We start from the raw sequence: 27,224 nt of genomic DNA on the forward strand, positions 1-27,224 counted from the left end.
AATGTATATATAATCTCAGTACTGCGATGGGGCTGGTAAAAAAATGAGTTGCTGCCACTTATACTTGATAAATTATTATTGCATATAACCCTTGTAACAACCTTGTGGGTATTGTCAAAAGACAGGGAAATTGAGAGTCAGAGTGGTTCAGCAACTTGTCCAAGGTCACACACCTCATGTCAAAGCTGAGGTATGTGTGGCCGATTCTTAAGCAAATGTCGGTGAGGGTCTGGGATAACAGGCACTCATGCATGGCTAGTAGGGATGTAACTTCATAAAACTTCCATGGAAGATACTTTGGCAATATCTATCAAATGAAAACTACATGTATTCTTTACTTCGGAAATTTACTTCTGAAATTTATAATTCTCTTCCAATGCTATAATACAGCAGAAATGGCCATTCATAAAGAATTAGTTAAATAAAGCTCTATCTGTAAAATGGATTACAATGCAGCCATGAAAAGGGAGGCATATCTGAATATGTCAATATAGAATGATCTGCAAGATATTTTATTAATTTTTTACAAAATCTGTTCCCCACACTTTTTTTATGTTGTTTGAAAAGAAATGGAGGCTCAGACGGGCCTCCATTGTGACATGCCCATGATGGGTAGCAGGGCTGGAATTGCTGCTCATGTGTCCAGACTTACAGGCTCCCTCCTTGTTTTATCCTATTTCCTAGATGCCTCTGTTGCCAGAGCCACAGAAAGGCTTGAAGGAATGGAAAGGTAGGTAATTGGGTTTTTCTTTCTAAAAGGTCATGAGGAACAATGTGGGGGATGAACTGATGTCATCTAAGTGGCGGCTGGGACTCTGGGTAGGAGGTTTTGTAGCAACCCTGGTGAGAACTGATGACTCCACTAAGACAATGGCCCTAGGCCTGCTGAGGGGAGAAAAGTGACAGGGCCTGTGACCACTGAACGTGAAATGGATGAGACAAGGAGTCAGGAATAAGTCCCAGGTTTTAGGCTTGGATACCTGGATAAATGGTAAGGCTGTTTGCTGAACAAGAGGAAACAGAAGAAGGAACAGTTTCAGGGGCAAAGATAATGGGAACAGATTTGGAGTGTCTTTGGAACTTCTAATAAGGACTTCCAGAAGCAAGCGGGAAACGAAGGCTTAGAATGCAGGAGAGCTTGGGGATGGAGCTAAATACCTGTGAGTCATCAGTAGAGGTTAAGGGTCACTGTGAAATAATCTCTTCTTTTAGGTTCCTTTGGGCCCACACCATTGAGTGTGATTTCCAGGCTTTCTTATTCGAAGGTGGTAAGCAGAAACTTCTCACGGCACGTCACCCCATCCAAATGCCACAGAAATGGAAAGTGAAACCACTGGAGACAGATTCAGAAACCAAAACAAAACAAATTCTCCTCTCAGAGGCTATTTCTTTATCTACTGACTTAGTTTCCATTTGTGCCAGTGTAATTAAACTACTCTTCCTTTCTTTTACTTGGAAGCTCTTCATTTGACCACCAGGGACTTCCCTCTGGTAGGGGCAACAGCCACTCCAAGGACTTGCCCCAGAGATTTCAGAACAGAAGCAACTGCATTTCCTCTTGAACTGTTATTTCTCTGCCCAAGGAATCTTCTTGACAATCATCCTGCTAACCCTTCATGGGAAATTTGGCCTCTGGGCTCTGTAATAGGTAATATTCACAGTGAAACTGTGGAAGACTCCCATTAATTAAAAATCCCATTCATACTGTCCGAGCTGAAAACAAGAAAGCACATTTTGGATTGTAGAGGAAGACTCTTTAAATGACCAAACTGCCCAATTGTTTCTGCTATGATGTATGTTTTCTGTAAATTCCAAGGAATTTATGAAATGGCAGGAGAAAGAAACATTTTTATTTCACTTTTTATACAGACACTAAAGCTTTGTTGGGAGGTTGCATGGATGTGGGGCAGGGACATTTTCTCAGTGGCAGCTATCAAACTAGGGCTACATTAGGGAATATTGGATGCAGAATTTTCCTAGACTGAAGGTGTCTAGAGATTGTCCACTTGCCACAAATACAGGATCTGTAGCTGACTAGATTCGTGACCATGGCAAGTCACTTCGCTTTCTGGACTTCATTTTTCTTCTCCAAAAAGGAGAAATGGGATCTGGTGGTCACAAAGTTCTCTTCTGGATCTAAAGATGCTACAAGTTTATACATGACTTTAAAGTAGCTCTCATTAAAAAATATTGTATAGGACACTTTAGAAAGATGAATACAACTTCTTTGACTTGCAACTTCACTCAACTAATTAGACAAATATATATTGAGAGCCTATTAGGTGCCTGGCACTTTGCTTGGTGCTGGGGAGACTTAGGAAAAAGGTCACAGTGCCCTGCACTTATGGGCTGCAGGGGAGACCAAACAGACATGTTCCAGGAGTAACAGTAGACTGAGCTTTTTATTTCTGACTCTGTCATGGTCTTAGTTTGCTCAGTGTAAAACGGAGTCAAATTCCAACTGTTTATTGTCCTTCTCCACTAGCGTGGAGGGCAGCAATTTTGTCTCTTTTATTCATTGCTGTATGTCCAGTTCCTGAAAAAATGCCCAACTTGTTTTTGGTGATTGATGGACATGGTGCAATGATGGGTATGAGTCTGAAGGATTCATAGAAAGGTAGTGGAAGAATGAGTGAAAGCAGTGGTCTTTAAACTGTAGTATGCTTATCCCAAAACAGTTTACAAGGACTTTCCAAGGGATGTGTGGGCCAGGAAAGCTTTAGGGGAATCAATTTTCAGATCCTCAACTTCCATAGGAACCATTTCCCAAAGTTGATCTGCCTGAGGGTGCACTGACAGTGTCCTGCTGGCTTCATTCCTGTCTTGCCTTTCATGCTTGTTCTCCTCTTGCTTAACCAACTGATGGCTTTTCTCTCCAGTCTTACTGAGGTGCATTCTCCCAGGTGGTAAAAAGAACCTGAGAAGAAACCCTTGGAGGTATAGGTACAAGTTTGAGACAGGAAATGGCTCTAATGTCAGGCTAATACATTTTCACTAGTCAGCTGGTCTCCACTTCTTTGTTGCCAATAAAATTCAAGTAAAGCCTAATGAAGTTTTCAGCTGATAGATCATTAAAAATAATTTTTATTCATAGATCACAATGTGATTTTTGGTATATAATTCAAAGGGAACTCTAAGAATGGATTGATGTTGCTGAAACAAGACTTTTCCCATTTCCATCTACTTATCTATAAACAAATTTTCTCAAGGTTTACATCTATAAAAAATGAATCATAGGAATAGAATTGATGGAGAACTCTGTCTTATTCTGTCAATAAATAATATTCATTGACAGATACATGAGTAAATTGAAAAAGAAAACAGCCTCCTCTCTCCATAAAAGTCATTTTCAATACAGTTTTCCTTTTTATTCTATATTGTTCATCAAAATTTATAACATATTTATGTTATTTTAATCAAATCATTAATAATGATAATTATAGTAATAAATCAATATAGAAGAATTTTATTACTGAGGAACATCATGGTCACAGAAAACTTTTAAAAATTTAAATTGACACATGGGCATATTGATATTTTTGATAGGATTATCAATAAAACATTTTTCTAAGGGGGCAGTAGAATGGAAATAAATATAAGTTCAAGAACAAATAAATGATATAAATTTTCTAACAGTTCTTTCTTTCTTTTTTTTTTTTTAATGGAGCAGCCAGGCATGGTAGCACACAGCCCATAATCCAGCTACTCAGGAGGCTGTGGCAGGAGGATTGCTTGTACCCAGGAGTTTGAGGCCAACCTGGGCAACATAGTAAGACCACAGCTCTGAAAAAAAAAAAACGATATAATGGTCAAATTGCTCTGATATTTATATTCCATTGACTACATTTAAAAGATGTATTCCATTGAATATAACAGATATCTTTAAAATTTTTCATGTTTAGAAAGTTCTGCAAATAATATTATTTGCAGTTCTTTAAACATGATGGAAAAATTTTGAGGTCAACTTAGAAATGTGTTTGTAGTATAAAGTTTTAAACACTTTTCCTGGGGGCTTTGCAAGTAGCAAAGTTTGAAGACCCTGGGCTAATAGTGCAAGTGTGGAATTCTAATACTGACTCCACTATCAAGCCTTGGGAAATGCCCTTCTTAACCCCTCTGCTTCCATTTCTCTTTCTACAAAATAAAAATCACATCTGATTGCTTTTCCTTATTCTTAGGAAAATTCTGAGATCATATGAGATAATGAAATAATATGAAAAGCTCTAAATTATTTCCTGGGGGTAAGTTGAACACCTCCGGGGAGTTTCAATAACTTTTTCAGGCTCATAGGATACTGGTTAATTCCTCAAAATGTACAAATGAAAGGTATTCTTATTACTACCTCTGCTTTCCATGGCTTCCCATTTTCCCTGGTTTTGATTCAGCTATTGGTAATCCAACGTCATAGGGTTAGTCTCTGCATCTCTGCACAATAGGGTTAATAAGAGGGGATCTAACTCTATTTCAGGGCCAAATCCAAGGTTTTACCCCAATCTTCAGTAAGTGAAACCACAGACATACACAACAGGAAAGCCAACCTGCTTAGAATCCCTTCCCAGAGGGCTGCGGGAGCACATGTATCTTAGTCCAGAAAATACTGACTGAGGTTCTGAGTATTGTCACTGTTATACCCATAAGGTAGCTGGAAATGGTCACCCACACCACACGGACTCCTTTTAGCTTGATAGGCCACCTGTCATCTGTCTTGTACTCAATTCCTTTCCTCAGAAACATGCTTATAATTTTGTAAACAATTAACAGAAAGTTAGACCTTGAGCCCCTCACTCTGTGTTTATAAAGAACATAGACTCTGATATCTAGCAGGTCTAATGTGCTTTAGAGTTGGCTTTTGCCTGAGAGAACTTAGGAGAACATTGACTGTCAAATGAGGACTTTTAAGATACTTGCTATCTTGAAAAGACATGGAGTTTGAAGTTGTTGCCTAAATCTAAGAACTCATGAAGAAACAGGGTGGTGAGCAACTGGGTGGATGGTGAGAAGCTATGGGTAGGATTTCTCTATGAGATTATATTGAACATGCATGCATTCTTTCACCCCTTGAACATATATTTATTTAGCTCCAATTAGTACCATTTGCTGGGGTGGGCATGAAGAAACACAGGTAAATAACCTTCCTTGCTTTCAGGGAACTTATACTCTGGTTGCAGAAAGGCAAAACAATGACAATATTATACCATTAGTGAAAGGAGGACACAGTGGAAGCAGAATAGAATAAGCAGCAAAGTCTATCCAAGGAAGTAAAGGAAGACTTTACAGAGGAGATTGCATTTGAGCTCAGAATAGGTGAGGGCATTTCGGGAATAAAATTGTCATGTACAAAGTCCTGGAGGCCAGGGAGAACTTGACATCAACAAGAACCTCAAATTTCACCTGCTTAAAGTCTAAAAGGCAGAGTGGCTAGAGGTAGGCTTGACAGGAAGGTAAGAGATATCATACTAAACCTTAAATATCATGTGAAGAGTTTATATTTTATCCTGTGGGTGACAGGCTTTTAAGAAATTGAGCGGGGCCATGTCAAGATCATATGTTTATTAGAAACACTACAAGATCACTTTGGCAGCTATGTGGAGGATGAATTGAGGTGATAGGACAGGGCCATGAGTTTAGAGACAATAGTACAGTCAGGACATGTTCAGTCCTGGCAGAAACACTACTTAAACTAGTATAAGCAAAATGGAGTGTTATTGGTTATTATAACAAAAATGTCCAGGGAGGCACTGACTTCAGGGTAAATCCAAGAACTCACAGGATATCCTCAGGGTTCTCTTCTTCTCCTCATCGTCCCTCAGCTCTGCTGATCTCCTTGGCTTCTGATGCAAACTCTCTCTCCTCAAGATGGACAAGATGGCTGCCAGGCTCTTATATTCCCAGTATCCATATACCAATTCCAGAGAAGCTTCTGATTGGCCTTGCTGGGGTCACATGCACATTATTGAACCGATTATTAATGGAGGGTGGGGAAATGGGTATTCTGATTAACTGCATGGGTCACTCCTGTGACAGAGGGGGCAGGGTGCCAAGTCTGATGGTCCCAGTGGAATCACACAGGAGTGAATCCCTTCATCAGTTTACCCAAAGTTCTTATCCAGTTTGTCATAGGTGGGCTGCAAATTTACTTCCATGCTTTCTGGAAGCCAATACAAAGAGGGTGACATTATCAGTCAAAGAACTTGCAGTGATTATCAGAGAAAGTTAACTCTTACTGGTACTGACACCTGAAAGGAATATCTCCCCAGGCACTCATAGAATGGCCGTTGTGTTATGTAGTAAATATCAGTCTGTCAATAAACATAATAAGTTTTGTGGGGATCTTTCTTAAAAGGACTTTCAGCGGTGACCAATGTCATATAGCTAAAACATTGAGTAATAGAAGTAATATATTTTGTATAATAAATCCAGACATTTTGAAATCTTAGGAAAGTGGTGTGGAAGCCACGTCAGCCCAGCCCAGAAAAGCAGTTAGCAAATCCCCTTAGTTAGGGCATGTGCTCCCTGTCATTCCTTATAGTCTTACATCCAACTCGCTTCCATTATTTATTTGTATTGTCAGCCAGGCCCCTAAACGCATTTGCATTTGTGACCCCTGGAGAGATATGCATAACCAGTGGTCTAATCCTTTCCCTCTCTACCCTTTTTAGCCTATGTATTAGTACACTTTGATGTCTTCTTTTTCTCTTCCCAGCTATTTATAAGTTAAAACCCATACTAGTTTTATCAAGTACTTCTGTTCTCTTCCAGTCTTCTGTGAGGAAGGAACCCTCACATTTACTCCTCTTCTGCTCTTGGCTTCAGGACCCGGAAGGGAAAGCCAGTGTCTTCCTGGAAATCCAGCAGCCCCGTTTGCAGTGGGGTGAGACTGGTCCATCTTTACGGATGGTTTGCATGACTGGCCTGGAAACTGAAGTCAAAGGAATTCCCAGTGAAGATTCTTTCATCTTGTACCAAGGAACCTGGGGTAACTTTGAGTTGAGAATGACTCCGAGTACTTGTCTCAGAAATTTGAAGTAGCCCTAAGATTTAACTTTCATTTTCTGGTGTGATGTGATAATAATGCTGCTTGGCCAATTAATTGGTAGTACAGGAAAACCCATGCAAACACCTGAAATGAGAGTGATTTGTATGTGAATTTCCTGCTCTCTTTAACATTCAGAATTCTGAGGAGGATGAATGAGTACATTTGGCCTCAGCTAGTAAGAGAGTCTGAAGATGTGATGTCAAGGCAATTGTGATGTCTTATAGGAGCAGTTACTATCTCAGACATTAACCAACTCTTAGTTGATTTTATAGCCCAGAATTTTTCTTCTTATTATTTTATTATGTGTACATAATGGTTGTATAGTTTATAAGAGACATGTGATGTTTTGATTCAGGTGTACAATGTGAATTAATCAAATCAGACTAACTGGGGTATCCATCACCTTAGGCATTTAACATTTCTTTGTGTTAGGAACTTTCCAATTCCATCCTTTTAGTTTTTTTAAAGTATATCCTAAGTTATTGTTGATTATAGTCACTTTGTTATGCTGTGAAACATTGTTCATTCTATCTAACTATCTTTCTATATTTTTGCACCCATTAACCATCTCCACTTTGTCCCCTGCTATCGCTACCCTTCCCAGCCTCATGTAACTATAATTCTACTCTCTGTCTCCATGAGATCAATTGTTTTTAATATTTAGCTCCCACACATGAATGAGAACATGTGGGATTTGTCTTTCTGTGCTTTGGCCCCAAATTCTTTACAATGAGTGTAATTTAGGAAGTGATACACATATGTGTACTTTTAAAGAAAAGGAAGTGGGCATTTTGACTTTTTATTTTAGTGGATTGAGGAGGGCATTATTAGTACAATATTGGCACATCAACTATGTAAATTAGGGGATTGAGCTGTTTATTAAAAAAATGAGACAGAGAGAGAGAGAAAAAGAGAGAAAGAAGACAAGACTTGAAATACAATTCAAATCCAAAAACCGAGATGATTTAGGACTCTTTCTTGTAAGGGAAAAATAAACAACAAATTTCAAGTGTGGCCAAAAAAAAGTACAATTCAAAACTTTTGTGTTTTTCTCTATTGTTGGTTGTGCCCCTTCCCTCCAAACCACATTCATTTCTTTTTTTTTTTTTTGAGACAGAGTCTCACTCTGTTGCCCAGGCTAGAGTGAGTGCCGTGGCGTCAGCCTAGCTCACAGCAACCTCAAACTCCTGAGCTCAAGTGATCCTCCTGTCTCAGCCTCCCGAGTAGCTGGGACTACAGGCATGCGCCACCATGCCCGGCTAATTTTTTCTATATATATTTTTAGCTGTCCATATAATTTCTTTCTATTTTTAGTAGAGACGGGGTCTCACTCTTGCTCAGGCTGGTCTGGAACTCCTGAGCTCAAAGGATCCGCCCACCTCGGCCTCCCAGAGTGCTAGGATTACAGGCATGAGCCACCGCGGCCGGCCCCACATTCATTTCTGTTTCCTGCGTGATTCTTGCCTAAGTGTTTGCAGGGAGGTGGCCCCCAAGACCAGCTTGGAAAGTAGGGAAACTCAAAAGAGGTTTTTAATTGTTCACATATTGCCTGCCAAATTCATAAAACCTCAATTATTCAGCCCTTCAAGGCTGGACAAATCTCCCCTAGGCCTCAGCACTCCTGTGGTGGGCCAGGCTCTGAGCTTCATTGGGTCCCACCATGGTGACCAAAGAACGTCCTCACAGGAAACTGCACATTGGTGATTGGCATGGCTCTAGCTCTAGCTCTCACTGCAGCAACACCCACCAGCCAATTGTTTGGCCAGTAGACTCAAGGCACTGGAATGTGTTTGGAGACAGGGGCCATGGCAAGGCCTGCTGAGTTGTCCTGGGTCCCAGAGGCCTCTCACTGAAGCAGCTCCTCCATTCTCTCAGTTCCTGCATTCAGCCAGGCTTCTGCTCCTGCTCTTGGTCTGGAGCCCTGGCAGTTCAAGCTGCTGTCTCCCTAAGACCCATTACTCTCACTTGCAAGTGTGGAGGGACTGGTTTGGGAACTCCAGAAAGCCCCATGTTCTGTTTCACTCCCACTCTCAGTTTAGCCAGAACTGTAGGGAGATGGATTTATTACTCCCATACAAACATCCCCACACCTAATTATTCTTCCTGAGGCATTCGTTACTTCCCTTAAAAAATTACTTAGCCTGACAGTTGCCTGGTGCTCTATTCTCAATCTGATTTGCATCTGAGACAATGACACATCCTAAAATCAGCCTTTTTGAGCAGCAGAGACAAGAGTCCTTCACTTCACTGGAAAGAGGAAACGGATGCTTTGTGATAAATAGTAAAGCCCTTTCTCCTCGTTGCCTATAAAAGTCAACATCATTTTCACCTCGAACCCTCACATCTAAATTGCTCTCAAGGTGAAGTATGAGCTCCTGGCTCAAATGCCATTTCCAATACATACATGGGGATGCTCTGTGACCTAAAAAGCCTCTTCTCAAGGTGAGATGACATGCCATTACAGACTGTAATTTCCACTGAGAACTAACAGACATCTGGAAGGAAGTAACTTTATGAGGCAGAAAATTAAAGAACTCACTTCCAGCCTTGTCTATACTTTACCAGAGTCAGGATACACACCACTATTTTCTGAAAAGCCAAAAATCAAATAAGGTATTGATTGAATATACAAGAAAAAGAGAATCTGGTAGTAAATAATAAGAAGAAAGTTTGAATGCCTAGTCTGGAAGGTGAAAATAAAATCACTTTTCCCCTAAGTATCACTTTTCTACATTGTGCTGTTGTACTGTGGTGTAGGGAAATGGATTCAATGGTTTTTTTAAAAGGGGCTTTGTTACCACCATAGCAGAGCATTATTCTAGAACAGAGAAATGCATAAAGAGAAGTAGACTACAGGAAAAAACATCGTACAACCAATTAGTCTTGGTGAATCATTTCTTACCAAAGCTGCTAGATGAAAGGCTTTTCTGATACTGACTCAGAAATTAGGACACTTTCATTTTGCACAGCCAGACTATTAATTCATAAATTATTTAATATAATATTAATTTATACCGACAACTATGAGCCTCAATTAAAATATCCTGAAAAACTCATTACCCACCAACCTATCTCATAATGAATGTGTCATATCTTATTTAGAAATTATAAATGAACACCAGTGCCAATGGTAATTGCATCTTGTAAGCATCAGAATTCAGCTGAGGTGGCAATAAGCCTAGTGTGGTCTTGAAGATCATTGAAACCCAAGGCTTTTCCCAATAGATAACAAAGAGGTGTCCCGTTGTCACTTGACAAATATTTGTGTGTTTGGCATCATCATTAAATCTATATGCTTGTTTCTGGCATGAATTGTATATGACAAATTTCATTTTGACCTACTTTGAATTTCTGTCCCAATGCCTAAAGGAAAAACTAAATGGGGACAAGATGTAAACTAAGCTGAAGAGGTCCGTGAACTGACAAAGGCTGAGTCATTGACCCAGAGAAGATTTTCTAAAGGAAAGATGCCATGGAGCATGGTGGTTAAGAATACAGAATTTGTTTTCAGAGAACTGGGTCTGTGTTCCAGCTCTTCTTAAAGGACTATGACTGTCCTTGTTAAGAACTTTGATTAGTTAGTCTAATACTAGCTATGGTAACACATTCAACACAGTATAGTGGTTCCAATATAATCATAGTTTATTTCTCACTCTTGTATCAGTCTGAGGTGAATCCTACTGGAGGGCAGGCAATTCTCCCCATGCAGTGACTCAGGGACCCAGACTCCTTCCCTCTTGTGGCTCTGCTATCCTCTGGGTCCTGTGATTGCAGCTGGTACAAGGAGAAACAGAACACAAGGAGAGGGCAAATCCCTTCTCCAAAGCCTTGGCTGGAATTAAGACACATCATACCCATTGACATTCCTTTGGTGAAAATTGGTTATGGGGTCACAACTAGATGCAAGGTTTGGAATGTCCCTGTCTGTTTAGCCACTCTCCACTGATAATTCTATAACTATAAACATGGTGGAGAAGCATGACTTTTAGCAGATGGCTAGCTATATCTGTGACAGGGTTGTTTAATAGCGATGACAAAGTCTGTGGAAGGCAGTCTCTGGGACTTAGATCAGATATCTGGGGAGGTGAGGAATTTAAGGGAAATATCAACCAGTCATGAGGGGTTGAACCTGTGAACAGTAAGATTAAACCTTAATGAAAGTCAGTCTGAAGGGCTCCTCCCTTGGCGAAGAGGAGAGGCATCATATATCAGGAAGGGGAAAGAATGCATCCCAGTTAGTGGGAGTGTCAAAGGGCAGGTTCTAATGATCAGAGTTTCTCATTGGGCCAGACTTCAAATGAGGACTCTGCCTGGTTCTGTGCTGGGGGCTATAGTTACAAAGGTGGCTGAGGTTGGCCTCTACTCTCAAAGAGGAAATAGAGAAAAATCTGTATTCAGGAGGCAGAAAAGAGTTCTTAGAGGCTAAGAGTGTGTGTGTGTGTGTGAGAGAGAGAGAGAGAGAGAGAGACCCAAGCTGAATATTTAAAGATGAAAATGAGTTGGTGTTTGTCAGATATGGGGGTTTGTTCTAATTTTGTTGCAAGGAGTTGAACTTCTCTGCAGTGGCCTCACCTGGTCTTCCCTACCTTAGTTAGCTCTCTGTACTGTGAGGTATCTAAACCTAATACCAAGCAATGGTTAAAGAAAAAATTAGAAAAACCAGAATAAAAGGCATATATAGATACTAAGTACAAGCATGATTATTGCATTACTGTTTTTGATGGCAGAAATCTGGAGTTTCTTAGCGTCCATCATTAAAGGGAATGGATGAATGAAGTATGTTCCATCAATACTGGGAATTACTATACAGCTGTTAAAAAGAATGACTTATATCTATATGTACTGACCTGGAAGTATCTATGGATAAAGCAAGCTGCAAGGTACCATGTTTTATGTAATCACACCTTTGCATAGACAAATTGAAATACAAAACCTATGCATGTGTATTTGTTTGTATAATCATAGAGGAAGTTGTATAAGAACACAGTTTTAACACTGGTTTTTAGAGACGAGAGGGCAACTTGAAATTATTAACTTTTTCCTTAAGCATCTAATTTGTAAATTAATAAATAAGAAATAAACCCACAAGGATGTGTTAAATCTCAGAAACTGGTAAAATATAATGTCCCACCTCACCTAAACTCTGATCATTTACTTCTTCATTCAACAATTATTTATTATCTCCTGGGTGTGAGGTGCTTTGATAGACATTATTTTATTCAATTTTTACAGTAATCCCAGGAGGTAGTATTTACAGGTGATAAAATAAGACATAGCTTTAGTAACATGCTCAAGTCCTATTCCTAGGAAAATGGCCGAGTTACATCTGTAGCTAGTTCCTTCTGGCCCGAGCCCCAGCATTCTCACCCACACTTTACTCTCTTAAAATGGGCAAGAGGGGTGATGCCCTATTTTTGAGATCGGTTAGTCCATCATTTTAAGCCTGGTTAACTAGTAAGGGTCCTACTCTACGTGTAGGGTGACGTAGAGTAGGTAAGAATCCTATTGAGAATAATTACAGTCCTTGCTTACAAACCTAAGCAAATGACCACCGGATAGACCCAAACTTGAAAGAATCCCCTTGAAGTGAGTCACATGACAACATTCCCACTAGGGGCAGAGAAGTGATAAAGGGACACCAATAACCTGAAAGTAAGACTCTTCTGAGGGCCTAAGGGGGTGGTGGGAAGAACTGCTCTACTATTAGCCAGGCTTTGACCGCAGAAATATTCTGAGAGGCCTTTTGTGGGTATAGTCTCATTTTCTTCCTTCTCTTCTTTAGTTAGGGGCTCTTTAGCCATGATTATGAGCTTCAAACCATTTGAAGGGTTTAGAGGCCATGGATTTCTTCACTACCTATGTTTCTAGCCAGAGAGATGACATTGCTTAAGATGCAGAGAAAACTCATTTCTAATTGTTTACTGGAATTGGCAATTCTGGCAATGATTTTAAAAATTAAGAAAGTCTTTTGGAGTGGGCTGAGATTTAGTATCAGGATTCCAGGTCGTGGGGTGTTGCCATAGGAGTTTTAGAAGGCCACACTTACTTGGGCACAGACATTTTTTTGTAGCACTCTTCCTAGGTCTGCATCTGCTCTTTTTTTAAAAGTTCCAAGTTAATAGGAATATAATAATTTTTTAATTAGAAAAGATCTGAAAAACATGGCTAAAAAAAGCTAAAAAGAAGGAAGTCTAAGGCGGTGGTCCTCAACATTAATATCACCTGGGGACCTTTAAAAAGTCTTGATGCCCAGGCCACACCTCAGCCCAATTAAGTCCATCTGGGGGCAGTGGGCCCTAGGAATTGATGGGTTCTAAAGTTCCCCAGGTAACGACACCAATCGGATGTCAGACTGAGGTGGGGGGAGGGGGGAGGGGATGGGGGTATGCCTACATGATGAGTGCATTGCGCACCGTTTGGGGAATGGTCACGCTTGAAGGTGCTGACTCGGGGAGGGGGGGGGTGTGAGGAGGGGATGGGTATATACCTACATGATGAGTGCAATGCGCACTATCTGGGGAACAGACACGCCTGGAGCTCTGACTTGGGGGGACAGGCGGTACATGGGCAACGTATGTAACCTGAAATTCTGTATCCCCCATAATAAGATGAAATAAAATAAAATAAAATAAAGTTCTCCAGGTGATTCCACTGTGCAGCTAGCAATGAGAACTGCTCTTCCCATTCTCCCTAAGTGGAAGCAGCGAAAGTCCAGCAGCTGTGTTTGGATTCACAGGGCTGGGATCAACCCAGGAAACCCCTGACAGCTGGTGTGGGACTTGGGGGCTCAGTTGGAGACCTCTGGGCATAAAGGATTTAGGGTCCCACCTTTAGCTCAGTGGAGAGGAGTAACCTGCCTTCCTCAACAGCCAATTCACAAAACTCAAAATATATTTATGGGCCACATTCATTTTCTCTTACACATGGAAATAACTTATTTGAGGCCCATAAAAAGTGACTAGTGTTACAACTTAAGATTACCTACTTTGTTAAATAGAAGACTGTCTATGAAAACTGGCAACTCTTTTAATTACTTATAATACTTATATGAGTATTTTTGAGAAAGGAAAATGGAAACACTTCTAAAGTTCTAACTTTAGATTACATCATGGACTTTAGTGAAACCAGGTGGCCTGTGGGTGGTTCTAGAATGCTGAATTGCTCATCTGTGCTTTAGTTTATGGTTCTCTAATCCCTTCATGGACATCAGTTAATTAGATCTATTTTCTGAAACTTTACTTACCAGGGAACAATCTGTAATCTGCTTTAGACTTAGAATTTTTTCACAAGACCAATAGAAGTGATAAAAATTTTAAAAATAGCAACAATTGGCCTTGGGAAAAGTGTATATGCCAGCCAGCATCACTTGTTCAGGTGGTGAATTTGGTAAATGGAGTTTGATACAATAGTAGTCTCTAACAAGACCAGCAGCTATTAAATAGTAAATGTAAAATTCCAGATTGTTGACTTCAAGCAATAACGGAAATACTAGCTCTGATGTTGCTGACCTTTGGCCTTCTTTGAATCATTCTCTCTCTCTCTCTCTCACACACACACTCACTCACTCACACTCATTCACACTCTCACAATCTTCTTGGCAGTTTGTTGTCTTGCCTGATCTCTGGAGCAATTTTTTTTTTTTCACTGATAACAACTTCCTGGTGGGGAACTGAACTGTGGGGAAGTGGAGAACAAATGGTGAATAGTGAATAGTAAAGATGGGGCTTGCTAGTGAGCAAAAAGACATATCATATGAAACAAAGTTTTAATTTTTATTTTACATATTTATACATAAAACTTTCAAGGAACCCTCTGAATCCAACAGAATGTTAATAGCACATCTAAAAAGGAACGTCAGGTAGTCAACATTCACAAAATGTTGAAAACTGATTAAAATATACATATTACGGAGAACTACAACGTCACTACGAGGCAGGCATGTATTTTTTGACTTGTATAGCACCGTCATTTACAGTTCTTCTTTAAAACTACAGCGAAGAATGAAAGTAGTCAATGGGAAAATACTGCTCCAACTTAAAATCTCTAAACAAATAAAAATAAAGTTAAAACTACTCTCTTTGATTAACCATGATTTGTGATGGTGTAAGTACTGTACATTTTTGTAACAATATTTTATTAAAATGCCTGATATTAAGTGGCACAAGTAAAAAATTAAAATAAATTAAGAAGCAAAGGCCAATCACTGGACATTAAGCTTCAGACATTATCAATGACTAACACTGATATTTGTTTCTGTGCCACCTTTAGCAACAGCATTTTTACAACCACAGAAGCAAAATAAATTCTCGCTTGTTCTCTGGTTGGATGGCTTCATTTCATTTTGCCGGCATTTTCTCTGCCATGTGCTTCTGCTGACTTTCAGCATGTCTGTAAAATAATTAATACAATTATTTAGCACAGTGTAGAAAGATCCAAACTGCTTTTCAGTGGACAGCTACAACATTCTTCAAACTGAAGTTCAGAGTTACTTACAGTGAAATATTTGAGAATCAAGAAAAAGTACTTTATTCAAACTGAGTTGACCTCTTTAATTTTTATATTCTATGTATGATTCCATTTATTTAGTAAGCTCTTGGATTAACTTGAGACTCATAGATATTACTGCTTTTGAGAGGAAGTTCTGTGTTTAAAAATGAAAAGAAGTAAATATCTGGGATACTTTTATCCACAAATATTTCATATGTGCCTTCTATTATATGTATCCTGGTACTGGGGATTTGCTGGGAGCAAGACAATGAGGTCTTTGTTCTTGTGAGCAGATGTTCCAATGGAGACCAGCAAGAAAGGGACAATAGCAAACAACGAAAATAGCAGATAGAAATAAGTACCAAGCGAAAGTCAAAGCAAGGGTTTGTGATCGAGAGTAACTGAGGGACTACTGTATCTGAACACATGCATGCAGACACAGACCTAGGTATTAACTAAGCCTCCTAACAGAAACCCAGAGTCAAGAATGGAATTCACTCTTACAAAAACTGTCTAACAAATGGTAGGCCTTTGTGGATGTAAAGATTTTCCATGTTTGCATGTTTTTCACCCCAATTAATCCTAAGGGCATGATCATGTCAGTGAAGGCAGGGACAGGGTGGGGTAAATCTTATTCATCAGGCCCTTGAGCCCAAAGTTACACCAATCCAGCAGCTGGACGGTGGAGACAGAGGGGGAGGAGTGCCCAGGCTGTTTACGTCACTTGAAAGGGCACTTCCCAGAGAATGGTGGGGTCTGAAGGCTGCAAAGACAATGGTTTTGAAAGATGATTTTAAGAAACAATAAATTTGGCAAGAGAAAAACATCAAAAGCTGTGGTTTCCAGAGTGATCAGAGGCTTAGGGACAATTTGTGTATGCTGCTTGGACTTGGGGAGTCAGTGACGTCAAGTTTAACTCATTGGTTTTATGCAGAATGTGTCATATCTATGGTACAGGGAAGACAAACCACAAATGCTTTAAAAAATGGGGAAGTGACAGCAGTGTCCTTGCCACACTCAGCAGCCCACAAATAAATGGCAATATTCGTCTCATAATAAAGGATCTCTGGAAGAACATATCATCAGCTCTCCATTCCTTAAAAAAGTTGTCCCCTTTAGCAGACCATCTCATGGCCCTGTTTAGCTGCACACAAGAACCTTGGTCATTTTTATAAAGTAGCTCACGTGCCTCAGTAGAGCAAATTCAGCTCAAGATATTTTGATGTCCAGTGAGCTACAATTCCACTGTAGCTACTTAAATTATAGTTCTTACAGGAGTTCTAAAATATGTATCTATGTGCATGTATGTGTACGTGTGCTCATGCACAAAAGCACATGGAGTTTTCTGAGAAGTAAAGAAGAGCAGATGGCAAATAACTTCAGAAAATATTGAAAGTTGGGTGTTATTTTTAGACATATATACAAAGATGAATTTCATTAAAATTTTAAACAAAAGGAGGGAAAGGGTTTCAGTCCATAAAACTAAAAGGTTCTCATCAACAATTTATATCAAAGTCCTTACTAGGATTTGTTTCACTGAAGCTCCACCAGGACTCCTTTTTATCAACAATCATTATTGAGGACCCACTATGTGCCTGGCAGGCCCTGTGTTAGGCTCTGGGGCACAGCACTGGATGAAAATGGCATCGTCTCTGCTTTCGGGTAGTTTGTAGTCAGGTGGGGAGAGACAGTGGACAAATAAAACGCAGTGCAATTAGGCTGCTTATGAGAGGGATGGGATGTGGTCATGAATAAAGAGGGTCCTAATCCAGTTTTGGCGATTAGGAGCCAGGTCACACAGCTAATGCTGCTTTGCAGCACCCACCATGTGGCTGCTCATGTGCTGGAAACATGCCAGCATGGAATGGCTTAGGGGCAACTCCCCTGGGACAGTCCTGATTCAGGTGGAGGTATAAGAAGTTTAACACTAACACTCTATCACAAGTGGAGGGTGGCTCTCAAAAAGCCAAGTCTTTGGGGATCAGAGAGGGTTTCTCCAGAGAAGCATCATCTAAACCTGTGGTTCTCAAATCTGGCTGTGGATTAGAATCAACTAGGAACTTTAGAAAACCCTGACACCCAGGCCAACACACAGAATAATTTAATCAGAATCTCAGTGGGGTGAAACCCAGGCATCACTATTTTATAACACTCTCCAGGTGGTTCCAATGTACAACCAAAATTAAGAACCACTGCTTTGAATGGACACCTGGAATGTAAGAGTTGGACAGGCAAAAGGAAGAGGCCAACAAAAATTCCCAGCCGTCCCTACAGCCACACTCTCAGCCTTCTGAGATCTGGCTGCAGAACTCTCCAACTGCTACCTTTAGGGAGGGTTAAGCATCCTCAGGTCCCCCCAGTGAGCAAAGTTACTGTTTTGCAGCCAGGAACAGATGTAGAGCTTCTCTCCACCAAGTGGAAGGCTGTTTAGGGAGCAAACGTCCCTGCCTATTGTAGGACTGCTCCAATTTAAAGGGGTGCCTCCAACACCTTTAAAATAGTGAACCTTTTAACCTCATGGTTTTGCCTGAACTGTTTCCCATGGTCACATCATCTAAAGGTATAAAACCATACACTGTAAACTTAAGCATCAGCCTAACACACTTGCAGAGAAGGGGAGGAGACTCTCAATGTCCTCCTTGCCAACAAGGAACGCCAACACTGTTTTGGGGGCAAAGAAAAGTTCTCTGCTACCACAGGTGAATCACAGAGTTTACAAAAGAATTCATAGATTTTTTTTTTAAAAAAATGTAGGTCCTGGTAGTATATTTTACCACTGATTTTTCATAATGTCAATACCTGTAGGAAAATTTCTCAGACTAACAAAAAGGAATCTGTTTTACAGTTGTTGGTGCAGCGCCTGAATACATCTGTAGATGGCAATAATATTTGAGTGTTATTGTGATAGTTTAGATGCAGGCAAATATGTTCAGAGTATGAGGAGGCCTACTGTTTTGTTTTGTTTTGTTTTTGGTTAAGGATGAGGCAATACAATGTTTATAACATGCAAAATAGAGTGCTGTACATAGATCTTAAAAAAAAAAAAAAAAGCTTAAACACAGTTTTGCGGGATTTATTTTGCCACCAAAACTTTTTATAAACAATCACGTCATTAGACGACGATTTTGCCGGTTACACACTGAGAAGAGGTCCTATGGTGGATGTTGGGTACATTATCACTCCATATGTTTTCAAGCTTTGTCTACGGCCATACCACCCTGAATGCACCCAATCTTGTCTGCATATGTTTCCACACTTCTCTGGGATAGTTATAGATCATGCGGTTAACTCCTTATGTTATTGTGACAAGTAGTGTTCTTTATTTCCTTGGAGAGCCTTCTACTCTCTAAATACCATTTCTGAGATTAAATTGTTGCCTCATGGTTTAAAGACTTATGACTGTCTCAGAAAAGGTGCCATAGTAAATATGTGATCATAGGAATGTTTACAGTATTTCATGTACTTTAAAGGCAAGATTTTGACCAGCATTAGCCTAGTTTTCTTATCCCCCGGGGAGAGAAGCATTCTTTACCTCTTTACAGAGAGGCAGCTGGAGCCAAGCCCAGCTAGAAACTCAAGTCCTGGAGTTTCCCCATGGGGAGAACAATCTGGTGGCACTGGGGCTGTGGAAAGATGCCAGTGTCCCTGCCTTCTGGGCACAGCAGAGGTGATGAAGAGCCAGGTCACATAAGAGCTAGCACCACTTTGTGGCACCTACCACATGGCTGCTTATGCTGGAAACACGCCAGTGTGGAATGGCTTATGGCCAACTTCCCGAGGGACAGTCCTTCCCGGTAAAGTCCTAGGCCAGAACTGTTGACCTAATTTAGGTGGAGGCGTAAGAAGTTCTGATGCGCTGACGATCCATCGCAAGGGGAGGAGGCTGTTAAAAAGCAGCGCATTTGGTAAGGAGGAGTTTGGCTGCTTCTCCTCCAACTAAACAGCTGACAGCAGTGAAGGTTAGGTCAGTTACTCGTGGAAATAAAGGAAGAAGCTCTTGCCCTAATTCTTAAATTTCAGACCACCCTAGGCGTCTTTTCTTCTTCGGAAAGAGTGAAGCCACACTGACCTGGTCAAGTCTTCGATGTCCACCAGCATGGCGTCCTGCTCTGTGTGCAGCTCATCTCGGATGAGAAGCAGCTGGACCAGCTCTTCATTCAAGCCTGTGGCAGAAAAAAGAGCACTTAAAATAGATAAAACCACAACCAAGTCAGAACGTGTAACTATTTACAACCCAGTATACATGTATCATGGATATATAACATCTAAAGAGATAAGCATAGTAGGAAAGCTATTTTTGTAAAAATTTAGACTTATGTTGCAGAAATATGACTGGTTTGAATAATTATAGAGGTGCTGGAAGAAAAGGAGTACAGTTAAGTATTTCCAATTAAATTCACATTAAACTGGGAAAAGAAATTGTTAGTTGTTAGGAAAATAGCTTTTTAGAAAGAACAGAATTTTGTTTTCAAGAAACAGGAGCAACAAGGTCTAGAGCACATTAAGTTTTCCACCCTTTGGCTTCAGGATGCTCCAGACACTGCAAATCAGAGGGGCCTCTCAGGGCCTGACAGCACTACATCAGGTGCCCAGCTGGGGAGGAAGGTATGTTGGGGGGGCTTAAAGGCTTCATATGGCCATAGGAAGGAGAAGCCTCACGTGCAGGCTATTCTATGGAAATATATTATCTGAGGCTATTGGAAAGTCAGATTGGTGTAGTTAGATGTGCAAGACCTGAAGAAATAATCCCTGAAATCTCTGGACAACAGGGTCCCAAGGAAAAATATTCCTTAAGACTTATACCAGGAATAAAATATATATAGATGGAAATATTTTTAATCTTCCTGAAATCAGGGCACTGGATTAATTTGGCTCTTGTGTTTGAAAAATATGGATAAGCAAAGGCTTCTCTCTTGATTTTTCTTCTCAAAGAAGCTAAGAATTATAGCTGGTAGGTCCAGACCCATGAGGGAGAGCACTCATCTTGCAAGAGCTCTGGGCAGGGAAACAAAAGAGAGGAAGGGGGTGATCAGACAGGTCCCCCTTGGCAAGGCTTTTAGAGATCCTGACTTCAAATGGTGCATTTACCTGCCTCTGAGTCAGACTAGTTTCCAATTTTAAAAATAGCAAAAAATCATACAAAGAGGTCTCAAATTTTACCTACTCCTGGCAAGGACTAGATGGCAATTTTATTATTTAAAAGTCTAAGGAAGATGTTTCACTGTTTTTGAAAGAATAACAATCCTAGTAATTAATTCTCAACTAAAACTAAAATGCAGTTGTAGAATTTTTTTTTAAAAAATCCTGTGAATCTATGGTTTCTTAATTAAAATGGTTAACTCTTTCTCTTGATTTTAAAACAAATTAATACTGAATGTATTAACTTGGCACTGAATACATCTAATTTTTAAAATTTGGATCTTGTAGAAAAATTTTATTTTTTTCCAGTGGCTCTTGGGGTAGCTTCTTATACTATCACTCAGAAGAGTGCCTGCATATCTGAACCCTTAGTGCATAGATATCTTTTCCCTGATATGAAGTTTTAAACTTTTTATTATTGAAATTTTCAAACCGATACAAAAACAGAGAAAATAGTTTAATGAATCCCATGTATGCACCAGCTTCAACAGTTGTCAGCTCATGGCCAAGCTTGAGCGATCTCTCTCTCTTCCTATTGGATTATTTTTATGCAAGTCCCAGACATCACATGATTTCACCTGTAAATGCTTCAGTCTGTATGTCTAAAAGACAGGGGCTTTTTTAAAATTCACATAACAATACCAGTGTCAAATAAATAAATCTTCACTAAGACATTCAGTTAGTGTTCAAATTTCCCCATTTTGCTTATAATGCTTTTTTATGTTTGTTTGAATGCATTTGGTTGGTATGTCTCTTGGATTCTTTTAAATCTGTAAATCCATAGATTATACAGAATCATAACCACACTGCCCACGTGAGAAGTTTCTTTCTTTTGTGACACCAAACTACTGCCTGTTCTCTTCACGACCTATCACCGCCAGTGAGTACCACTAACCACCCGCCCCCGGACGTTACTGTTAGGGGTCCTTTATTCTGGGGAAAAAAAGCCCAAACTTTGTCACCATGTAATTCTCACATATTGGTCACACACTTCCACCATCTGGAGTCCCACAAAATAAGTCTAATCTGATTTGACTGATGATGGGGATACCTAAAATGAAGGTATATGCAAGTGAAGCACAAGGTGTAATTGTAAAATAAATGACTCGTACCCTATGAATTGTATTCTAGAAACAGATTTGTGATTCAAATACGGGCACTCTGCTAGGAGCTGGGGGTTTAAGATCAATAAAAAGGACCTATAACTATTGTGAATCTTGAAAAATTCTTAAAGCTTCTAAACATTTTACAGTAAAAGAAAAAACCCAAAACCAACAACAACAACAAAGAGCCTTGTGATTCTCTCCCTTTCCTTGCAAGCACACAGGAGGAACCCAATGAAACATACAAAAGAATTAGATCAAGAAAGCAGCACTATCCCGTAATATTTTACACCAAATATTCTATTTTCAAGTATATCTTACACTTACTTTCTATCTGGGAATGGAGATCATTGACTATCACTTGTAGCTGCCCAATAGTCATGTCTCTCAGGTCAGTGGGCTTTAAACTTCTTTTCATCAAGCATTCACTTATATGAGGCATGTGTGGCAGCTGGAGGCACAAAAGGGAAAAAACAGAGCTGTGAATAGGGCGGCAAATACACTGAACATAATAAGACCCGGTTTTCTCTTAAAAAACCCACCCCTTCATCTCCCTGCTTCAATTCAGGTTCAAAGCACAAAAGCTTTCCCAGTCTGTGACTTTCCCAATGTGGGGCCCTAAGATGACCTAACACACTATTTGTGTCAAAATGCTACACTACCAACCTCAAAAGCTTTCTAATTGGGCTTTAACATAGGCTGTGACAACTGTGAGTCCATTATTATAGCCACAAATGAATTACCAGGGAGCATAAATAATATCAACGACATGGGAAAAATTAATATCAGCTACTATTTAATCATTTATACCATGCTACAAGCACTGTGCCATGTGCTTTGAATGCTTTATCTCACTGAATCCTCATAACTGTGTTCTGTCACAGAAATTGTTATTGCCATTTTATAGATGAGAAAACTAAGACTTAAGTAACTTGCCCAGAACCCCCATAGCAGGGCAATCACAGGGCTAGACTTAAACTCGGAAGTCCAAGGCTCTTATTCACTATGCTATATTGTCTTTATTGAAATGTGGGAATGAGAATTATAGCAATAAGTTTGCCATGATCAAAATCAATAGATTCTTAAACTGAGATTGCTTTAAAGGAATTTAAATATTCCCATGACAGCTAATACTGTCCCTAAGAAACACAGGAGATATGAATCAAGAGCAAACTTTACTTTTGTGAAATCTGTTGCTTATGTATTTTTCAGTGCTACAGTAGGAAGGAAAGAAGAAACAAAATTATTTCTCAATGACAGGACTTTTTACAAACTGCCTTGGAGAACCCAAGTTTGCATAATTCTGGGAAAGGGCTGGGACAGCATCAACCATTTGCGGTCCCTAAACACACGCTTGTGTTTCAGCCGTTGCTGCTTACAAGATCAGCGACGGGAGACTTTTTCCTGTTCTGTTTTTCCACTTCTACTTGCATTTTGGCCATTGGTTTGGCCATGGCGAGGGCCATTTTGGCTTCAGCTTGCAATTTCTTTTGCCTTGTGAGGAAGTCCATGTCATCCAAGGATTCAGATTCCTCTTCAGTAGTGTCTCTATCGGAATAGGAAGAACTTTGTTTGCTCTGCGAAGGGAAAAAGAGCAGCTTGAGCTCTCCGTGCCAATTACCACCCACGTAGAGATGGGCCACAGCATTCCCTAAGCCCTCTCAGAGCGCTGAGAGTTCCCTCCACCATTGGGACTCACTGCTTGATCTGACCTATACAAAGCTCAAGTAACATAAACAAAGTCTATTTTTTTTTTTTTTTAAGAGACAGGATCTCACTGTTGCTCAGGCTAGAGTGCAGTGGAGTGATCATAGCTCGCTGCAACCTCCAACTCCTGGGCTCAAGTGATTCTTCTGCCTCAACCGCCTGAGTAGCTGGGATATAAGTCTGTGCCACCATCCTTGGTTAATTTTTAAAACTTTTTTAGAGATGGGGTCTCACTATGTTGCCCAGATTAGTCTCAAGCTCCTGGCCTCAAGCAATCCTCCCTCCTCAGCCTCCTGAGTCAGTGGGATTATAGGTGTGAGCTACTGCACCTGGCTCAAAAAGGTCTATTTTATAACAGACTCTGATTTTAGCATAAATAGAAAGACTAGCATAATTAATAACAGAAAATATATTTATGACAAACTCAAGATATTTCTTTGATTTTTGGTCTAAAAATTTTTCTGAAGTGACCAGACACAACAAAATATTTACTCAGAGCTAGGGCGCTATGTTGGTCCTCAGAACAGGTATGACCTTAGTTAGGTATGCAGTTACGTTCTGATGTTGCACTGCACTTAATGACCAACAGGGTTTCCTATTTGCTCGTCTTTGGTGAGAAAGGCAATAGACCACACATAGAGGAAAGAATTCCAGCAGCAGGCACCCATGATTATTCAGCTAACTTCCATTATATGTAGGAAAGAAATGAGCTCCAATTTCTAAGCCCAATGGGGAAGGACTGGTATTTAGCATATTTTCCCTTAATAATCATTAAGAACATATCTGATTTTATGGTTTAATATGAAAATAGTTGCTCATTTTAACAAAGCTTATTTATCCTTATTGTATTACAGCTATGACCTTTCAATCATTATCAAATTTTAGGAGCATGCAATTCTAAGAGATTTTTCTTTCTTTCTTTTTTTTTTTTTAAATCTCTTCAATGTTTGCTCCCAATTCACAACATAACGGAAGCTAAATGACCAGGAAAGCACAACACCAAGCTTCAGCTGGTAGCTCTTTGGACTCACCATGGGGGACAAGGGGGTGTCCAAGCTGGTTTCAGTCTTACTGTCATCAGCATCACTGTCCTTATCACTGCCACTGTCGTTGACAAAGCATATCTGCAGGTTCATCCCACTCTGCAGTCTGGGCAGAAACAAACAGGACACTAATTCTACTTTGCTATTTGTTATTTGGCTGCAGCCAATAGGACTGTCTGAAAGTAGTTGTGTGTGTTCTTCACATGGAGAAGTGAGTGACTTCTCCACTTACAAATGACATTTATTAAAGGATTTTCCAATATTCTGTTAGTTTCTTCCACACCAATTTCATGTTCACCCAGCACAATACCACACACACAGCTGGCGCACGATAAAGATGTGCGGAGTCACTGAGTTTACAGCCCTGTGGATCAAGGTGAATGGGGTCCGTGGTCAAGTAAGGCTGCCTGGTGCCATCCAGGGTCCTGTCCCAGGGGGACGATCCAAAGAAGCCCACTAGAGGCAGCATCCCACAGCTCTCTGAAGATTTCTTTTTTCCCACATAGAATAGGACCATCTGAAGGAAACCTTTATTTAGGGCAGTTGCCAAAAGCCAACTGAAGGAGCTCATTTATGTTATTAGGAAGAAAATCACCACTGGTTCACACTAGCGAAACATACGGAAACCCAAAGCCCAGTCAGAAAGGCATAATCTTAGAACACAGCAAGGTTCTGCAGAACGCCTCTCGTACACACAGCCTCAGAGATAGAGACCTCTTGGGAGCTCACTGAATCCTGAAGCTCTAGAAGGGATGTTGTTGGAAACCTAGTCACAAAGGGTGACCTGACTGTGTATTTGTCATATACTGGGCCAGACTGTGGATCCAGATCTTCGTCCTAACCTTCTTTTGAAGCTGAACACATTTCAATACTGTTTGGTGACGAAGAGTTTTTAGAGTAGTAATTTTCTCTCATATGTGGAAACCCCCAACACAATGTGATGGTATTTTGAGGTGGGGCCTTTAGGAGGTAATTGTCATGAGGGCAGACAACCCAGAATAGGATTAGTGACTTTGTTAGGAGACCAAACAGCTGGCTAACTCTCTTCCCGCCAGATGAAGAACAGGACAGCTGTCTGTAAACCTGGGAGCAGCCCCGCACTAAGAATCCGACCCTGGAGCATCCTGAACTTGGACTTCCCTGCCTCCACAACTGTGAGAAATAAATGTTGCTTAAGCTCCTTCCCACCCCAAAGAAGTAATTTTCTTAGCATCTCTAGTAGCCCTAGTCTCTGAGTAAGATTAGAGAAAGAAAAGGCAAAAGGAGGCTCCTAGGCAAGAAGAGATAGATCCCGAGAGGCTTATCTAAGCCAGGTTGAGGGCAGAGGACACTGCATTTGCTCTGGCATTATGACTGCCAGAGGGAGAAATGCAAAGGGCAACTTACCTGGTATTCGACATTTATAGTTGATTTTTTTATTCCAATGCTTTGTAGAAATTGCTCAGATGACTCATTTAAAGTGCATCTTTGAAATCAACACAGAACCCAGAAAAAGAAAATCTGATTTAACACCGGCACCACAATTGTTATGGGTATGCACTGCCACCTATTGTTAAAGTCTGTAATTACTGGAAGTCCCAGCTTATGTCTCCTGTAAGAAAACGCAGCCTTTCCCTGAGCACGCCCAGCTCCCCGCCCTCCCGGCCCTCATGGTGCAGGCCGGGCGAGCCGGGCCAGTGCTGGGGGGTGGAAGGCAACAGGTTCCACTGGGATCAGCTCAAGGTGCTTAGAGTCAGGTGGACTCAGGTTCTGAATCCTCTCTTCCTTCTCCAGGCACATTATATAAGCTCCGTGAACCTCAGTTTCCTCACCCGTAAAATGGGATATTGTAAAATAGCCAATCCAATGTTTCATAGGAAGGACCAAAAGAGTTTCTTCAGAGCTTGGCGCACAGCAGGTGTGCCACACATGTCAACTGTCCTCCTTTCTCTGCTTACTCAAAGCCTAAGACACACACAGAATTTTAGAGGTAATGTGACTTTATAAAGGGACCTCCAAAGTCACTTACTCTAGTATCTTTAGCCTAGTTACATACAGCAATTTCTGATTGCAGAATCAACTCTCCAACAGAGCATACTTGAGCTGTCTTTAACTCTCAGGCACGGCGTCCTAAAAGTGAGTTGGGATTTGCTTCCTTTTAACGTTCTTTCATTGGATTTTTTTCTGGAGAAATCTAGTATGTTCAGGTTACTCTTTGATCCCATACAAGTTTTAAAATTTTAATGTCCGTAGTTGGTCTAAAAATTAAAATCAACCATTTTTAAGAATAAAACTCAACCTCTACAGATTGGCAGATGGTGGGAAAGAAAGCTGTTTGCAAATTAAAAACACGCACATTTTAAAGGCTAACATTAATTGGAATCTAATTTTATGTAGCGTTTTGTATTTATTGAAAAAAGTCTTGAGAAGTGTCTGGCTAACGGATACACAGATTATAAAAATATAAAATAACCTGCAATATAAAATACAAAACAAAAATAAACCAAAATAAAGTTTGAAATGTCCAAAGATATAAATTTTCATTCAGAAGAAACTTTGATCATAAATTCTGTTGTTCTGCACTCAAACCCACCTTTTTTTGAAGGATTAACCCAGACCTAAATCGACTATCCCATAGAGTGTTACTAACTCAGGAAAGGTAAAGAAAAGGCGGAAGGGGGGAGAGAATTAGTAGCACGGGTGAAATGAAAAAACGCCTTGGGTAGAAAT

General features: G+C 40.3%; 1 protein-coding gene across 23 annotated transcripts in view; it reads right to left on the reverse strand.

The window, feature by feature from the left end:
- Positions 1–14,789: 14,789 nt before the first annotated feature.
- SCHIP1 (schwannomin interacting protein 1) overlaps positions 14,790–27,224 on the reverse strand; it is a 532,563-nt gene continuing 520,128 nt past the window's right edge. For 16 of the 23 annotated variants that reach the window (XM_069473020.1, XM_069473004.1, XM_069473001.1 and 13 more), the window contains 5 exons: positions 24,504–24,621; positions 23,145–23,342; positions 22,093–22,216; positions 19,593–19,686; positions 14,790–15,424 (listed from right to left, as the gene is read on the reverse strand). In XM_069473020.1, coding sequence (XP_069329121.1) covers positions 15,373–15,424; positions 19,593–19,686; positions 22,093–22,216; positions 23,145–23,342; positions 24,504–24,621 — 586 coding nt within the window. In that variant the 3' untranslated portion in view covers positions 14,790–15,372. Of the gene's footprint in view, positions 15,425–19,588; positions 19,687–22,092; positions 22,217–23,144; positions 23,343–24,503; positions 24,622–27,224 lie in introns of all 23 variants that reach the window. The other 7 variants (XM_069473014.1, XM_069473025.1, XM_069473024.1 and 4 more) reach the window with 4 other exon arrangements.

This window comes from Eulemur rufifrons, chromosome 7 (assembly GCF_041146395.1).
Source record: "Eulemur rufifrons isolate Redbay chromosome 7, OSU_ERuf_1, whole genome shotgun sequence".
NCBI lineage: Eukaryota > Metazoa > Chordata > Mammalia > Primates > Lemuridae > Eulemur > Eulemur rufifrons.